This window comes from Thermobia domestica, chromosome 2 (assembly GCF_964235325.1).
Source record: "Thermobia domestica chromosome 2, izTheDome1.hap1.1, whole genome shotgun sequence".
Classification (NCBI taxonomy): domain Eukaryota; kingdom Metazoa; phylum Arthropoda; class Insecta; order Zygentoma; family Lepismatidae; genus Thermobia; species Thermobia domestica.
Window position 1 is genome coordinate 281,607,626 of NC_137455.1, and position 18,834 is coordinate 281,626,459.

Below are 18,834 nucleotides of genomic sequence, written 5' to 3' on the forward strand. Positions count from 1 at the left end.
AATTAAAATATCTAAATATTTTCGCCTAGACGTTATGCAGCCTGTAATTAAAATTTTTGAAGTTTTCATTACTCGCAGTCTGATAAGTTTTTTGTATTATAAATAGAATACTGATTTATGAAAACTATTAAAATCGTTTTTGAGAAATCGCATTGCTTTTTCAGTAAACCATCCTTATTTTTGAATATACGAAGAGGAATTTGAGCCTCCTGGAGAATCTGATAAAAAAAACTTAAAAAATCGATTCGAATAGTCTACGTTGATCAAAATGGGCTTTAGATGAGCGTATATTGGAACAAACATCAATTTTTTTTTATTTGGCACGTAGGGATTATAAAATGCGTAACTCCGTTGAAATTCCTAATTGAATTTCTTTTTCTATTCACGGTCATCATACTTTTCTTCTATCGCTGCTCAAAAGTAAAAACATTCTCCGCGTGGTGTAACCTTATATTAATTTTACCTTTACATTCAACTGAAAGCAGAAAGGGAGTAGTTTTGTCTCGCCTCTTTCACTTAATAATCGACTATTTACAATTTTACAACATGTTTTATAATCTATATATTTGATTCTACATATGTGGGACTCGATTTATCACTGCAATTGGTGACTCGCGTAAGCAGCCACTAGTGTTGCTCACAAGACGGGTTATAAGGTTGTTTCGTCTCGTTTCGTTTTGTAAAACAATGTACAAAATTTATACTTTGATTTTTTTCCTTAATTTTACCTAGAAATGATCAGAATTCTTTTGCAACATGAGAGGTCCACGAAGATTCTGTTATAACAACATTTGAATTATATTTATTATTCAAGTAGCCTACATTTTATAATGATAAATGTTCTCCATTTTGTTCGTTGACTTTATCAATTTATAGTAACACTAAAATAGTATTTGAGATATACAACTTAGTTTGGGGGAAGGGGCACGGTGGCTCAGTAGTAAAGCGCTTATCTCTAGTGCATGGGGTCCCCGGTTGGATCTCCTGCCAACAGCAAGATTTAATTTCATTTTTCATAAAACTTAGGCGAATTAATCTTGCTCACAAACTCGTGAAATTTCTTGTCTCGTCTTTTGTATCATAAGCTACACTAGAAGCTATGCATGCAAAGGGGCGATCCCTTGGTTTTAGATCGCCACCTTCAGAGGGCTGCACCAATGACCACGAATTCTCCAATACAGTGGTTCTCTACCGGTGTGTCGCACAACCTCATAGTGTTACTAAATTTTGGTATTTAAAAGCATGAAGCATTTAATAAAGTAGTTAAAAGCAATTTTGAAACAGACTGTACCAGTCAATGCCTCCAGCGGCAGCAACAATGCTTAGTACTACATAGAGTCACTACTTTATATAAACTTCCACTCTTACACTATTATAATTTGTATCATTATTTAAAAAAAAAATGTAAATGTGTGGCGACCTCGTGCGCGTTCTGTAAAGTGTGTACTTAGTCAAAAAGGTTGGGAACCACTGTTCTAATGAATCCAAACAAGAGCTGATGGTGTGCTTTAGTAATCCCCCTTTCTTCGAGTCGAGACAGTGCCGTGCGGAACGACGGTCTTTGGTAGTTTATGCATCCAACGACTACACGGTTCAGGGCCCAATCGTGGTTTGGATCCGTTTGTTCTCCCTCATTGGCTATTGGTATTTCGCAGAATCACTAGCTTTGCTTTTGGATTGATCACTATCAAGTGTTATGAAAACTAATAGTCCAGTGTTTTGGTGATGCTGTCTGCTTCCAAGCAATTTGTATTTTTCCTTTTTAAGGCGCAGAATAAACCCTAGACGCAATTTTTATTGATAGTCTTTGTCAGTATGTCAACCTTAATAATAGGACTTTAGTTCGAAAAATGCTGATCGGATCGTCTCAAATTAATTTAATTTATTTATTTATTCACAGTAAGTTTGCGTACAGCACAAGGACATTTGATTCTGAAGCTAATTATAAACCATATTAATTGTTTATAGCACGTTTATGAGAGTGACAGCTATAAAGTAAAAATAATAAATACGTATTCTAAGTTTTCCCTCAAGGTTTCATATACAATAGATTCTCATTAATTTGAACTTCAATAATTCCAAATATTGGACAATTAAAAAAAAAGTTTATTCTCCTTGAAAACTTTATTGAAATCAGTGGTAAAAATCGTACATAAATCGAACTTTTGATAAGGGGTATGGTGAATCAGTGGTAAAGCATTTACCTTTGGTGTGTGAGATCCCTCGTTCGATCCCCGTCCAAGTAAGTTTCTGGTGGACACCATTGTTTCAGTGTTTTTTTTCTCGGAGTACTGTCGTTTCCTCCCACATTATAATTCCATCAATTGTTCTATCATCATTCACTTGCCCTAATCGTCTTCCTTAGCCTAAAAGGCATAATCGTGGGACGTTAAACTGAAAGATTTCACTTCATTTCATTTTTTCTTTTTCTTTCTTTTTTTTTCGAATTTTTGATCTTTCTGTCTGCATAATTCAAAGTAATGCAGTACAATAATTTTGAATGTTGGACAGACTGCAAACTGAATGCACTTTCAGTGTTTTCAGTTATCAAGGGGCAACCATAGGGAGGAGTGACATAAAAAAAAAAAAAACAATTTATCTGATGATGAGGAAGATGAAGACAGGGTCAATGATGAAGGAAGGAAACAGCGCGTGACAACATCAACTGAAGCTTCCGAAATGGTTGAAAATTCAAGATTTATTGAATGTCAAGCACATCGTACTTCACGTAATAATAATAAAAAAATGAAAATGTTGACCGTGTAAAAGATGTCAAATCGAAATAAATGAAGGTCACGGATTTCTTTAAGTGAGGATAGATAATTAAGGTTGTTACTTGTATTTCAGGTTCTGTATGTTAATTCAGTGTATTTGGTTCTGTGCTTAAATGTATTTTCCATGATGCGTGTGGCTTAATTTATGTGTGAGTAAATATCGTTTATTTATTTACGATATTGTAACACGCAAATGATATTCTACCTTAAAGGCAAAGTTTTATTCCACATGATTTTTTCTTTCTTTTCTTTTATTTATTTATTTTTTTAAAATTTAGGCACAGTAGTTTCGTTCAGTAGATTTTAGGTATTTAACAATGCATATTTTTGGATAAAATTATCGAATTTTCGAACTTTTTTCATGTTCCCGTGGGCTTTCAATTTTTTTAAAAAAACCTCCATCGTACGCGTGTATAAAAATAACTCGCCTTTCGTGTTAAGTTCACAGATACGCTAAGATTTTCTTCTTCAGGAAAATGTACAGGTAAACACTTCAAATATGCCAGTCAATTTATGCTGCTGCTAATGAGACATAAATCGATTAATAAAATTTAATAGAAGAAATAAAAATTCTTTAAATGGATTTCTTGGTAACGTATAAGCTAAACAAGCTATAGCTTAGGGCCCCGCCCTCTTGGGGGCCCCAAAAATCGTAAAATGTGGATATACATTCACAAATTTGAGAAAAATAATAAATAAAATAAAATCTTCATGTAGCAACAGTGTTTCGTGTTGTGTAGACTCCTATGATGTAAATAAAGGGGCCCCTTCTGCTAGCCTACTTTCTAAAATATCAATATATCAACGGTTTCTTCATTTCTGTATATAGGATTCCTAGGTTCATCTTGATACTTAAAGGGTCTCATTACCTTCAATAGCTTAGGGCCCCACCAAACCTAAATCCGACTCTGGTCTTCAGATGAGGGATCAACGCTCGTCGATCAAACGACAGTTTTCAAGAATATAGTTTCTGTTAATGGCGTCATCAGAAATCTACTTGGAGCGGGGGATTTATTCCGAGAACGAAAAGAGGGGCTCAACCCTTCTGGAACTTTCAATTAATTATTGGTATGTATATGACAGTGACGAAATGGGTCATGAGTTACCAGGTTATTTGGGACAAGACTTTTGTTCAGGTCATCCGGTTCAGGGTTTCGCTTTTCAGACCCAATTGAACCCGGTGACGCGGCAACCCCGAAGCAGCTGGCGACAGCTGAATTTTATAGTTGATTAACAATATTCACTACTTGATCTCGAATATTCATTTGTTTGACTCCTGGTGTGATATTTCTTAATCAAAATCTTTGAAATGAAATCTAAGTTTTACGACCCACGGTTATGTAGGTAGACTAAAGGAAACGGTGATGATGAGAAATGAATAAAATGGTGGAACAAAGAAAGAGGGAGGAAACGAGAAAACCCACGCACACGGTGTTTGTCCGCCACAAAGTTCACATTTCTTAATCAAGATCATGTTTTGAATATTTCAAACGTAATTTAATGTTAATTCATCTTCGCATACTGAGAAATAATGCTGTGGCTTTTGAGCATAGACTATACAAAAAGATTTAACGAACCAGTGTCTGGGCTCAGTGGCATCTTCTATATTCTAAACGACAAGTTTTACAGGTTTGCTCGATTAAACTTTGATGATGCCTCATAAGAGAAACATGTAGCTTATCTTTTATGTGTTTCTTATCCGTTTATACTCTGATAAAGCTTGTAGTTATATTCCAGTGCAATGCTTTGGCACACACAAACACATTCAACAAGCGAGAAAGAAAATTATAGATGTAGTGAGAACACAGAGACAGAGGGGAGAATTGTCTTTGTTAGAATTACACGAGCAGCGTTACATATACTCGTTGGTGTATGACGAGGTCGATGCTTCGTTGTCTCCGAGTCTGGTCGTTCATGGATCTCACTGTCTCTGAGTCTTCCGGGCCACGAGTCACGAGCTCTATCTGTAAGGTGAACTTACAATAGCTTCCCCCCCCCCCAAAAAAAGAAAACCTTCCTATATTTTAAATGTTCTGAATGCGGAATTGAAAGAGCTATTGAACTATTGCACACTAACAAGATTACTGACTGTGAAAGAATTAGCCGTCCCTCATTGATTATAACAAATCTTTATTATAAATAGGTGCTGCATTTACTTATCGTTTAACAAGCTTAACCACAGACTAACGTTCAACAGGTTTCTTCCATTTATTCTTCCCTACTTCGTGTTCTAAGTAACAATTAATAACCCCCGAAAAAAGAACGACCAAGTTCAAATCCCAACTTCGATGGTCCATAACTCGGTAACCAAAGGTCTGTGTGAGAAAATACTTCACATGTGTATTAAACAAATGAAAGTGTACCTCCGCTCCGTAAGAAGTTTCGTCAAGTTTTAAGTTTTACGTCCCACGGTTATGCCGGTTAGTCTAAAGGAGTAAGTTTGGTCAAGATCGGATAACTTTTGTAACTCACAGTTTGAGCACTCCAGGATCTGGATATCTTACCTTGGGTCTTTAGTTGTATATTTGACAACGAAACACATATATATACCTGAACAGGCCCCACAAGTTATTAAAGAAAAAAATCGGCGTTGCTGATATTGTCTTTTTTAAAATTCAAACGACGGAGGAATTGTAAGTCACACTCAATTCAACATCTTCCATATTTTCTATGTCATGACCTGTTTATCAGTAACGTCGTCAGGAATACGTACACTCATGTCCAAAATTATTGTCGCATGGCTATAAATATGTTGTTGTAAGAATATAATTTGATAACGAATTCGCCCGGTATTTCTTATACTGTTAGTATGTGTATAATCGGCCAAGACATGTACGTGGAAAAATAGCAGTAAATAAGAACAATAAAACGAAAATAAAACTTTCTTGTCCATTTAGCAACATTTTGTTTTACTCATTCTAATTTCCGCATTTAGGCATAATTCTTTTCCTATGAAATTTACCACAAATATACATTTCCCGATTATACACACAGTATCAGTATTAAAAGTACCCTGCAAAATCATTATCAAATTATATCTTTACAAGAAGATAGTTATAGATATACGACAATCATTTAGGACATGAGTATACATATTTAAAAGGGGGCCCATTAAAGGCGATTTTATGCTACTGTCTGGCGAAATAATAATATCTTTACAGCAGGGGCGCTATTTGGGGATCCAAGGGGCAACTGTTTCCCCTGAGTTTGAGATTTAAATACATATTAATCAATGGCTCTTGAGCCCTCCCCCAAAGCAAAATCTGAAATGACAATTTTGCTTTATGGATCAATAATTCAGGTCTCTAAGTGGATGTCACCCAACAGGCACTTCTGCTGAATTGTAAATGGTTACTAGGAAAAAAAAAAAAAAAAAACATTTTCATATTTGGTTTCTTTGTCTGCCATAGTACCTGTAACCATGGCCGCTATGTGGCAAAATGGGACAATTGGCGTTCTCTAGGTTTTCGGGATGGGTACGGTTCTTCGAAATATTTGTGAAAAACATATTATATTTGCATACTGACGACCACAGTATTTAATACACTTATTATAGTTAATGAAGTTAGCAAGATGCATAAGCAAATGTTTTACATGAAGCATCAAGGTATTTATGCATTCGCGCTTCACATGTCTCGGCTTTTTGCCCCCCCTCCCCCTAAAAAATTCTATGAGGGTTGCTGCCTGTAACTCTGCATATCTAGGAAGCAAAGAGTTATCGATAAACTATGCTTAGGCTCAGAATCAACTATTTCGATTTTTTTCTCGGACCTTTTCAACTCTATGTCGCCAGCTTTTCTGAGTTTAACTTCCCAACTTTAACAAGATATTTTGAAAATAAACATTCAGCATACTAATATATATATATATATATATATATATATATACAAACATTCTGAAACAACTTAAATTTTCCCCTTGATGAAATTCTGCGTACGATACAGTCACCAGGTATTTATTTTGTGTGATTCGTCTAAATGCAGTTCTCCGCGTGGTGTAGTCACTAACGCTCTCGTCTTTGGTGTGAGCGGTCCTGGATTCGATTCCCGGTGGGGACACTCGGACCAAAAAATGTAAAAGCTTTTTCAGGCCAGCCATCCTGAGTAAGGTTTTCCTGGGTCTTCCTCATTCACACCAGGGATGTTACCTAACATAGGCCTAGGTCCCAGGCCGCTTCCTTCCTTCCCCAATGCTTTCTTTCTTGCCTTTCCTCGGATACTGTGATCGCCAAGGGACGTCATCCCTCATACGTGACAGATAACATGGCCATAGATGCCGTCCTAGATGGAGTTCTATAGTAACAGAAATAATGTTTCTCGTTTATATATGTTTCTGAAGTTATATATATAGTCCTCCTTCCCCTTAGGATACGCAATTTTCAAACCATTATCTTATTCACAATCTAGGGTGTTACAAAATATCAATGTTCTTCTACATGTTATAGTTACGAAGATCTGGCGAATGGCAAAAAATCACTCAAGACCCCCCCCCAATTCTCCCTTAGAATACACAATACCTGAAACTTCGTTATATTTACAGCCTAGGGCAAGAAGAACATTTATACAAAGTTACAAAGCTTTATGTCTAAGTTTCGGAGATATAGCGAACAGAAAAAAAAAAAAAAAAATCATCCAATCCCTCTTAGGAAAAAAGAATCTTATCTACAGTCCAGGGTGCAAGGAGAACATTTCCACTAAATTTCGAGGTTCTATGCGTATTAATTTCGGAGATCTATTGATAAATGAATCAGTGAGCCAGTTAGTAGGTTTACTCTTTTATACATATACTAAATCAAATGCATATTCTTCGGACATGAAAAATAGGTCTATAGAAAATAGTTGAACTCCTCTTAGGGTACGCATTTTAATAATAAAAAGTATAATGATAAAAACTCTATTTTTCAAAGTAACACAATACAAACTTCGCTTGAGAAGCAGCTGATAAGGTCGCGGTCTAAGACATTAAAGAAAAGAAAAGTTTCATTTAGAAAAATCTCGATATCATATCCGTCAGGAGAAATGCATCTCTCACACCGGACATATACCAGGTAGTACTTTAATACCGCCAAAAAATATTTTTTTCTTTGCTTTGAAAATGACTTTCTACGACCAGCTTAATGACTTTCGATCTCATCTTCGCCCTCGCAACTTCATTTTCAGATTGAAAAAAAAGAAAGAAAGAAAAAGAAAGAAAGAAAGAAAAAGAAAATAATCCATCGGGGCCAAGTCTGGACTGTATGGCAGTCTATCTCTGCAAAACATGTATTTTTAAAGATCTGCTTCAAAAGTAGCTCCGAGTGAATCCGTCCTCCAAAAACAGTAATCCGCGGCTGAGTTTTCCACGTCGCTTCTGTAAGGCAGCCTCACGAACCTGAGCCAAAAAATTTACGTAATATTGCCTATTCATCGTAGCCTCTTTTCACAGATAATCGATCAGCAAAATTCCATCGCTGTCCCAAAAAACAATCGTCATAAACTTCGAAGCCGACTTTTCTATTTTGAATTTCTTTGGTGGCCCCTCTTCTTAAATGAAATGAAATGAAATCTGAGTTTTACGTCCCACGGTTATGCCGGTTAGGCTAAAGAAGACGGTGATGATGAGTAATGAATGAAATGGTGGAATGAAGAAAGTGGGAGGAAACGGGAGAACCCCGAGAAAACCCACGCACGCGGTGTTTGTCCACCGCAAAGTTCACTTGGCGGGGGCTCCAAGCACCAGAGGTGAACGCTCTACCACTGAGCCACCGCGGCCCGGCCCCTCTTCTTTTTTTAATCCACTGCATATACTTCTGTTTCAATTCCGAATAATATTGGCGGAACCAAATCTCATCTACAGTTACAGTTGGGGCCCAAATTTCATCGAGATTGTCTTCGACTGTTTCGTATTTAAATGTTCGTGCAAAATTTCTGCGACCCTTCTTTATTAATCTGTGATTCGCTACCTGTCATAATTTATTCTTTGGTCAACCAGAAGTAATTTTTAGAGTTTTGCGATGTTTTCTTCAATGACCACCGTCACAGAACACCTGGGCGGGGTACATCTTCACACCTCTTTCGCTCTTGTTGAAAAAAGCGGGCCCATTTTTTGACCATGGTAAAAGACGGTCCAGTATCCTTTAGAGTTGACGACTGTCTTCAAAATTTTCTTTCTTTACGATGTATTTTAACACGGCGCGGTGCTCAAAATTGCAAGAATTTTGGAATTCGGCTAACATGACAATGTTTGTCCTTCTACATAATAGCGTAATGAGATTACTATTGAAATGAAGTGACAATTATACTACGAAAGGGTGGTAAATTAGTGGTATCATTACACTCGTCCAACAGAGATTGGGTAGTTTTTGTCCCATAAATGTTTTATTTTAACTTCTTTACTATTTCTTCTTCCTTTTTGCGGTCATCGGCCTAGGTATCTCCTTTTAACCTACGTACCATGCAGTGGTATTTCTATTACCCAAGAATTCTTTATATGTCAACCACAAATAAACAATTCTTTTCAGTAGCAGAGCGTTCATCTCCTTTGCTTGGAGTCCCTGGTATGATCCCACCTCGTGCCGTGTGGACTTTGTGGTGGAGAAACACCATGCTCGTGTTTTTTTCGGGGTTATCCCGTTTCCTCCCACTTTCTTCATTCCACAATTTCTCATCATCACCATCTTGTTTAGCCTAACCGGCATATCTGTGGGACGTAAAACTTAAAAATTTCATTTCATTTCATTTCAAACAATTCTTTGTCTGAGTCTTGAATGACCCGGTCTTCGGGGTTTATGTGAAGGATATTTTATTTTTGTCCATCTCACACCGTCCGATTTATTGCCACTTTTCTCACTCTGAATGATCATTTCTACTTTTTACTCATTCCCAGTTCCAGTTCCAGTTACCTCCCTTACGGGAGATTTATATAATGGAAGTCCCGGCCTTAGAGCCCTGTGGACTGCTTCACTAATGTTGTTTTAAATGAAAATTGTTTGAAATAAGATTATGTATTAAGATGGCTCGTGCCAAAAATGGCCGAATTAGCCTGTTTTAATTATATCGTAATTGTTTTTCACACTGTTAATGTAATAAGGAAGGATAAGCGGTGCATGAACATATTGAAATTGAATAACAGTATATTAAAATTGTAACAAATAAAAAAAATGGTCAAAAATATTGAAATGTAAATAGTAAAAATTGAATGAAAACTAAGAGCAAAGCTCCCCAATACTTAGTGTTTACAGCTCCATCTCTTATCCCCACTCATTCCCTTAGCATGATCCAGCATGGCAGCAGTCTTGCCAGGTGGCAATTTTGGATTTTCCACAAAACGGGAAATTCATATCACTGGCGGGAAAACATTGAATCATATTGGAAAATTTCATGTCTATGGACGGGAAATTTCCCTTCACGAACTGGTAACACTGCCTGTCAGAGTAAATATCAAACTGGGGAGAGTAGTATATATTTTGATAAATAGATCAAGACCAACAGTGGCGGGTCTATCTTGGGCCTGGGAACCTCAATAAAAATATCTTCAATTATGTTTTGTATATTTTTGAAAGTTTATAGTAAGCTATCATAGTCTGGGTTCTGGCTTCCCCCCACTTTTTACCTTTTAGATCCGCCACTGAAGACCAATATGCTCATCACTAATATCAAGCTTTAAATTAATTCGAAATCTGGCAATAATACTATTGTTTTCCTTAAAAATACAATTAAAATATTGATGGGTCAAAAATGACCCTATCTTCGTGAGAAGCGTTATTTTATATCTTTACTGGGCGAGTGTTAACAAGTACAAGAATCATTGCTAAATATCTCAGGTCGCGAGCTTATCAGATGCTCCTCGTATGTCCGAAAATTCATTCTAAACTGTTCAGTCATTTCTAACCGACCAGCGACACTGCTTTCAACGTGAAAAAGACTGAGTGAATGATTTTCAGTTTAGTGTTCCTTTCAGCTGCTAGACTACACGAGACTTGGGCCTGTAACTTAACGTGGGATCTGAACCACATGAACTTTCGTCGGGAATCGAATTCGGGTCTCCCATGACGAAGGCGCGTACGCTAACCGCTTAACCACGGGTGAGTTCTATGTGTAAAAGGAACTTTTATGAAATGCTTCCTCCCTAAAACAGAAATTCTCAAAAAACGCTGGGACACGTGTCCTCTTACTTTTAATGAGGAGTTTATATACCGAGTTTCATCTTCCTAATTTCACGGACTTGTGAGATGCTGTTTTTTCTTACATGAATTTTGAATCCCTCTGCCACTGTTAGGACGTGGTTTTTAATAAAAATAACATGATAAAATCCTAGTTCAGGTTAGGTACAAAGGAGTTAAGAAACTAAGGTTACAAGGCCCATATTTGTGGAGTTTCGCCTGATATAGAATTATGAGGAGTGTACGATAACTTCAGTACATGGAGTTGGCAACTGTGCAGAGTTTCAGCTACCCACCACCTATGGCGCTAGTTGTAGGTGAACACAAATGGCAACTCGTTTGGAAAAGTAGTCTCGTGAAGAAGTCCGCTCAGTTATTCGATTTTTGTGGGCAAAACATGTAACCGCAGCTGAAATTCACCGACAGTTGTTAGAGGTTTACGAAGAGACTACAAGGTCTCGTCAGCATGTCGTAGAATAGTGTCGAAAGTTTGTGACTGGTAGAGAAAACGTCATCAATGAGGAGCTCATACAGCCCAGAAAACCATCACGCTGTTGAAGCAGTTTCGCTGGGATATCATCGATCACTCTCCCTACAGCTCGGACCTCGCTCCAAGCGACTTTCACCTGTTTCTGCACTTGAAGAAGTACTTAGGAGGCCGTCATTTTGTTTCAGATGTGAGGTGAAGCAGTAAATAACAACGCGGCTGGACACGAAAGGATAGGATTTTTACCAGGAGGGAATCTTCAAACTCATCCCATGATACGACAAGTGCCTCAACCGATAGGGAGCCTATATTGATAAATAACCTAACAAGGCTTTGCCATGGAAAATCAGCGCCCGGGGCGAGAGTATACGACGGCGCCCCCATACATATATTCCAAGCAATTTTTCCTATCTCCCCCCGAATTTTTCGCCCCCGTCGTCCCGCTCGCCCCACCCCCACGGCACGGCCCTGTAATCTAATGTATGTATGTACCATCTGTTGGTCGTATTAGTTGTATGAAATAATATATAGACGTTTCACTGCAGACTTTGTAAACTTACTTTCTGATTACTCCTCGTATTAACCACATTTTAAGACTTATTTCAAACTGTTCAAATGTTTCCCCGTGATGCAATCACAAACAACCGGCAACCTCGCTTTCAATGTTTTTCAAGAAATAAATTATTCAAAATGCTCCCTTCCTCCCTTAATACGGGAATGCTCAAAAACACTGGAACACGAGTACGCTTATTATTAAGGAGTGTATATACCAAGTTTCATCTTCCTAAGTTGACAGGATCGTGAGAAACTCAATTTTTCGCATAAATTTTGACTCTCGCTTCGCTGTTAGTAGTAAAATAGCATGGTAAAAAACTCAGTTCGAGTATATCCATTCATTGCAAACGGTTCAGCCATTTTCCCGTAGTGAGATCACAAATAAGATTCTTTTCATTTTTATATACTACTAGATACACTGCATAGATGACTGTACTACTGTAGAAGCTTTGCGATCTTAACCAACTTTACATGGAGGTAAAAACATTGACCTAGTACTCACGTGGAATATTTTTCTTTCGTTTCCTAGTTATGAGTTGAGTTGATTTTGAGTTTAACGTCCCCTTTAGCAGCGAGGCTATATGAGACGGGACCTACTGATTAACGTGCAGGGATGCGCACGAGACAAGATTTGAGGCTGTCTCGTCTCGAAAATGTGCTGTAAAAGCGATGTCTCGACTCGAAAAATGTACGTTTCTCTATTGGAAGAGCTTTGTCTCGACTCGAATTTTGTCAGAAAAATTCTGTCTCGACTCGTCTCGTGCGCATCCTTATTAACGTGGAATCCGAACCACATGAGCACCCGCCGGGAATCGTTCCCGGGTCTTCACGCCACAGGCGTGTACGCTAACCGCTTAGCCACGAATGAGCTCATTTCCTAGTTATGAGTCATCAAAGTTATGGATATTTAAATTTAATCACGTTTTCGAAAGAAAGGAAGAAAGAAAGATATTAAGAACAGGAATTAGACGGGAGAACAAAGTTGTTAAATGTTACACTGCACATTCGTCAAATATGGCAAGTAATCTATTAGTTTATATTATTTTCTTGATATGAAACAAATAATTTTGTTAAAATATTGTAAGAATTAATTCCAAAATTTGTGGCAAACTATGTACAGTATGTGCGTCGGTCTATGAATTGTCAACAATGTTCTTTTCTTGTTTCATTTTTTCATTTCACCAATCTTGTTCAAATCACGCGCTTTCAACGCCGTCCTTCATCTTCAACTTAACGGGGATGCCATAATCACGGTATATTCAACTGAATAAATTGAAATGTTCGTTTTACGGTCATGGTTGTGCCGTTTAGGCTAAAAGATACGGATGATTAATAAATGTAAATCATCTATAAAATAATTGGTAGAATGGATATGTGCGAGGATAGCCCACAGGCACGATTTCGTCCGCTACAATCTTGCGTAGTCGGGAATCGAACCAGTGACTTATCGCTCTCTAGCGCTAAGACACCATGGCCCCACTACGAAGTGACTATGTTCGTGACTTTATAACTCTTGAACCAGCCGACTTATCTCGATCAAAATTTCAACATAGACAAGGTTCAGGACTGGGATGCTTCTTATAACTCCACTTTGACGGTACAACTTGGGGAAAGGGGGAGGAAGATATTTAAGAATGATCGTAAACGACCGATCGAATCCATAATTTTCGGAGTAGCTGAGATGGACAGTGATATTCCAGATGCCGTTTAATTTCAAATTCAGCCCCATTAGTACTAATAACGGGGTGGCAACATATAAAAATAATTGAAAATGTCCGATATTTAGTGTTGAATTCAGTTTTGGGGGCCCCTAAGTTGATTGGTGACAGTTTTGGTGCCCTTTATGTCCAAACTGAAACGTATTCTTCTTGTGTGAAGAACGGGCATTTCGCTAGTACACATTTAATTTTGAAAGGGAATGACAACGTAAAACATTATGTTTAACAGAGTGACTTGTGTTCAATTTTTTTTTCTTTGTTATTGAAAAAAAAAATCTGAACACGGACAATTTGTTATTGAAAATGGTACAATCAAATTTTAATTTTACATAATGATATTTTAAAGAACCCTAACTGTGAAGAAATAAGTTCCGAAATTGAATAATATTTAGTTTACGAAATTAGTTATCTTGCGTTTGTCAAGCAACTACGGTCTCTACTACTTTCTATGGGGAAAGTTAATATGGAAATAAAAATGAAATGATTAGGATTAGAGTTCTAGGTTTTTGACACCTATAGCTATGTTAACCCGTCACGTATATGGGATGACTCCCTCGCCGATCACACTTTCCAACAGTGACGTAACTAAGAGTTTGGGGGCGACCCCGCAGACAACGTGGAGTGGGCCCCCTTCTCTACGCCCTACTTCACGATTACGGGGCCCTGTGATGGTTGGGTCCCCTGCAATGCGGGGTCAGCGGGGCCCTTATTTACGCCCCTGCTTTCCAAGGAAAGTAAAGGAAGGAAGCGGCCTGGGACCTGTATGTTAATGTACCATGCCGGGATTTGTCTGGTGCGAATGAGGAAAACCGAGGGAAAGCTCACTCAAGATGGCTGGTCTGAAAAGGCTTTTACTTTTTTTTGACCGAGTGTCCCCACCGGGAATCGAACTCGAGGCCGCTCGCACCAAAGACGAGAGCGTTAGCGACTACGCTACGCGGGGCCACAGAAAATGAAATGAAATCTTTGAGTTTATCGTTCCATGTTATGCGCTTTAGGCCAATGGAGACGATGATTGAGGCAAGTGAATGATGATGGAAGAATTGCTGGAATGAAAATAGGAGAGGAAACGAGACTACCCCGAGAAATCCTACAGACATGATGTCCAACACAAACTTATTTGGACGGGGATCGAACCAGGGACCCCATTCCCCAGAGGTAAGCGCTCTAGAATTGTGCCACCATATTCCTCGAAAGTTACTTTGGGGGACTGAGTCCAAGCACTTTGGGGAGGGATGGGGAGCGTTGATGCTTAAGATCACGAAAAAATTTTCTGAATCCCTTTTTCGTAACCTATTCGATATTAATTAAACATAGAGCAACGTCTTATTCTCATGGGAACACAGTGGCAACGAGAGGTCCCTGGTTTGATTCCAGACCGGGACGCCGGATGTGAGTTCGTGACAGACTACATCGGTCCATGGCATTTTTCGGGATTCTCCCGTTTCTTCTCACATTCTCATTCCACCATTTTTTCATAACTGCTCTCCGCCTTCTTTAGCCTAAAATATGTAAACGAGGAGAAGCGGTGAGGTGTAGTCAAACGGTCTCACGTGTTCGGCTGATAATTTATTGGATGGAAATCTCATAGTGGATTAGGATACCACTGAACATCTCTCTGTTTGGGCCCCTGTTGAAATCCAAGGAAAGAAATCCAGGAATTATATTCTAGAAGTTAGGTAATAATAATAATAATAATAATAATAATAATAATAATAATAATAATAATAATAATAATAATTCCCCGGGGAAACCTCCGATTGTGCTCAATAAGGCTCACCAGTGTTTTTGCAGTACTACTTAAACTCCCTGTGTATTGAAATTCCCCCCGGGAAAAATCATTTTAAATCATCACCACAGCTTCGGTTGCGTTTACTCCAAAGCATCCATTTGAGAATGGCTGGGTGTAGACTTTTTTTTTAGGTTAGAATAAATCCTGCCATAGCAGGAATCGAACAACGGTCATCTAGTTGGTAGAGAGCGGACAGCGACTGACATCCTAATTATCTATCTTTCCGTTTTACGAATTAAATATTAGATATAGTGACTCAGTGGTGGAGCGCTCACCTCTGGTGTGAGGGGTCTATGGCTCGATCCCAGGGCAGGTGAGATTATAGTGGACAACATCGTGCCCGTCATTTTCTCGCGTTTCTTGTTTCCTTTTACATTCTCGTTACACAAATTCTTTTAGCCTTCCCAGCTTGTCTAGTGGCTAGTGCGCGCGCCTTTGGTGCAATGGATGCTGGGTTTGATTCGCGATATTGGATTCCATATTAATCTAAATCCATACAGTGATGATTTAACTTTTTCCCCGGGGGCAGTTTCAATATACGGGAGATTAAAAGTACTGAAAAATTAATAGTAATCAGCATTGAGCACAATCAGATATATGGTCCAGGGGTGGGTCATTTCACACCCCTAAGCAATGGCGAAACCAGCTATGTGGTTGGGGGCCCAGATTCCCGCGAAGCTAACCTGGCCTATTTTATACAGCAACGCTACACACACATTTTGGTGAAATATATATATATATATATATATATATATATATATATATATATATATATATATATATATATATATATATATATATATATATATATATATATATATATATATATTGCTTGGTAGTCTTGGCCCCTCCCGAAATAAAATCCTGGTTGTACCACTGCTCCTGATGGAAATTCCAACTCCCGGCAGGAGCTCATGTGATTCGGATTCCACCTTAATCAGTGCGTCCACGTATCATATAGCCTCGCTGCTGAAAAGGACGCTAAACTGAAAATCAACTCAACTCAAATTTCAACTCCTGAAATGATTACTGGGTACACCTTTCATATAGCCTCGATGCCGAAGGACTCTAAGCTCCAACTTTTATTTTATTTTATTTTCTTACTTTCGAGGTTATGAGACGGGGGCTGCTATTTACAGCAGAATATCTGTACCATTCACTGGGTTTATATTCGGAGCTTAGTTCTTCCACAGGGATCGAACCTAATATTGCACGTACGGTACAAAGAGAGCATCATTAACTGCTTGGTAATTTAAGATGCAGTATCAGCGTATGCTAATACACTGTTGGACATTGCTTGTGAAGCAATCGAACCCGGTGCTATACTCTACCAATCGCGTCAGCCATCCTTTGTTTAGCAAGAACTAGCATATTGAAGTTAGGCTGCTACAAGATACCGGACGACCATATAGAATATATTTCTGAGGCAACTACTTTCAATTCCCATAGTGCACAATTTTTTCATCATAATCCAGCTTAACATAAAAATAACGTATTTACGATAACTTTTGCCCTATGTCCATATAAAACACGAAAGACAGAAATTAAACCTAGAATACAAGCCTTTACACTCAGCGAGAGTTGAACCTGCGACCACGCGCACGAGAATCGAGCACTACGGTCATGAAGTTATGGGAAATACCAAAAACAAAGTTACAACGCAAAAATAGGTTTAGCTTTCTCATAACCTTTTTAAACCAAGCATATCTCGTCAACTCACATAAAAATCGATATTAATAAATTGTATGGTAAATTAATGAACTCGTATGTCGAGTTAATAAATAACGTGAGTCCTATTGGTATCTTACGACAGGCGGCAAGATCTCAATATGTGAATAAGTATTTCAAGCTCCTGAGAGTAATTTCAAGTAATTCTATTTCGTTGTTCTAAATTATACTTCTGGTTATTTGTACCAAAATCATGTATCATCATGTATTTAGAAAAGATGTCCATATACAAAAACACCTCAGGTATATTCTCTCATTACCTGTACGGAGACAGCTAAACTGTAGCCGATCAATAACTTCATCTTAGCTCAACAGATGGCAGTGAAATTCATGTGATGTCTTTAGACAAATATTCTCATTGGTTCCTTCGAAAGTAGTCCCAGATATGTGTTTTATTTCCCGCCTCTGGTGTTATGTTATTGTGGCGACCCCTCTAAGCTAGGATTGGACCCGCCGCGAATACGTTGTGGCTGCTGCCCATCATTCCCGGTTTGAAAGCAAAGTTGTAGAGAGCAAGGGAGCTACGTTGCTTGTTCTCGCGTGCCGGAGAAGGGATCATAAACAGGGGCATGGAGAAAAGGATAGAGCTCGAGAAGCGGGGAAAAAACCCTAACCAGGTATGTATAATGAAAGTGCCTCTTCTAACTTTTGATCACACGACATTGTAGTGAAATGTATGGCTTACATTCGAAGTTTGCTTTTTGTTTATGTGTGTCCTTCATAAGCGGGAATACATGTGGCTATTCAGTGCGATGATTTTTCTAAATTCAAGTGATTTCCAGTTTTGTGTGATATTTATAGTAGAAGCTCGCCGATAAAATTTGGAAAGTGAATGTGAGATTGTTTGTCGTATGTTTTTCGTAGTGGTTCTTAGATGGTGTTTCTTGAAAGGAACACCGCATTTATTATTGGAAAAAAGTTCGTGATAATAAATTTATCGAAGGGCATATTTCACGTGTTTCACGTAAAAGCCTTGCAGTTGTATTTTATATGTGGTAGAATTTAAAATTTTGAAATTTGTATTAGATGAAAATAGGTTATAAACTTCCATATACACATTAATCTAATCGCAACATAGTGCTTTAGAGGCTCTGGTATATTGTTTGGTATGCAAGCGTATCGTTTTTGTTTAGAATTGAAATGTTTATTTCGTGAGAAAGTGCAAAGACTTATTAAAGATAACGAAGTGAAAATATTGTAAACAATGAAGTACCCTAAGTCGGAAGATTATATTCATCGTGAGAAGTGACATATTTTGTGGCTTACGTAGTCAGAAAATGCGAGTTTTCAGCAAACAGAGTGTATAACTGCAGAAAGATTTCTGTAAGGTTGTGTTTGTTATTTCTTTACTTTCCAGGTGTCAACACGTAGTTTTGACGATTGATAACATTATGGACGCCATATTGAAAACAGTATTTTAGAAACATCGTTATCTTATCAGACTATTGGCATAAAGCAATTAAGTAAACTTAATTTTAATGTTTCGGAAAGTGTAAGCATAAATTCTGCTACTGTAGGGGGCGTGAACGCTTTCTGTTAACTTTCACACGTTGCCATGTGCAGACGCCGTGGTGCGGGCACCGACATGATGATTTACTGTATTCGTTAGTGAGGAACGGAATGTTTACGTGCATAACATT

The 18,834-nt window shown here is 38.1% G+C and overlaps 1 protein-coding gene and 1 long non-coding RNA gene across 3 annotated transcripts in view; one reads left to right on the forward strand and one right to left on the reverse strand.

Moving 5' to 3' along the window:
- Nucleotides 1–18,834, reverse strand: part of LOC145678530 (uncharacterized) — a 229,566-nt gene that overhangs the window by 210,416 nt on the left and 316 nt on the right. The gene's annotated exons all lie outside the window — the stretch shown is intronic.
- Nucleotides 17,611–18,834, forward strand: part of Mapmodulin (acidic leucine-rich nuclear phosphoprotein 32 mapmodulin) — a 44,197-nt gene continuing 42,973 nt past the window's right edge. Inside the window, exon 1 of one of the 2 annotated variants that reach the window (XM_081748778.1) lies at nucleotides 17,611–17,811. In XM_081748778.1, coding sequence (XP_081604904.1) covers nucleotides 17,764–17,811 — 48 coding nt within the window. In that variant the 5' untranslated portion in view covers nucleotides 17,611–17,763. The remainder of the gene's footprint in view (nucleotides 17,812–18,834) is intronic. The other variant, XM_081748777.1, reaches the window with a different exon arrangement.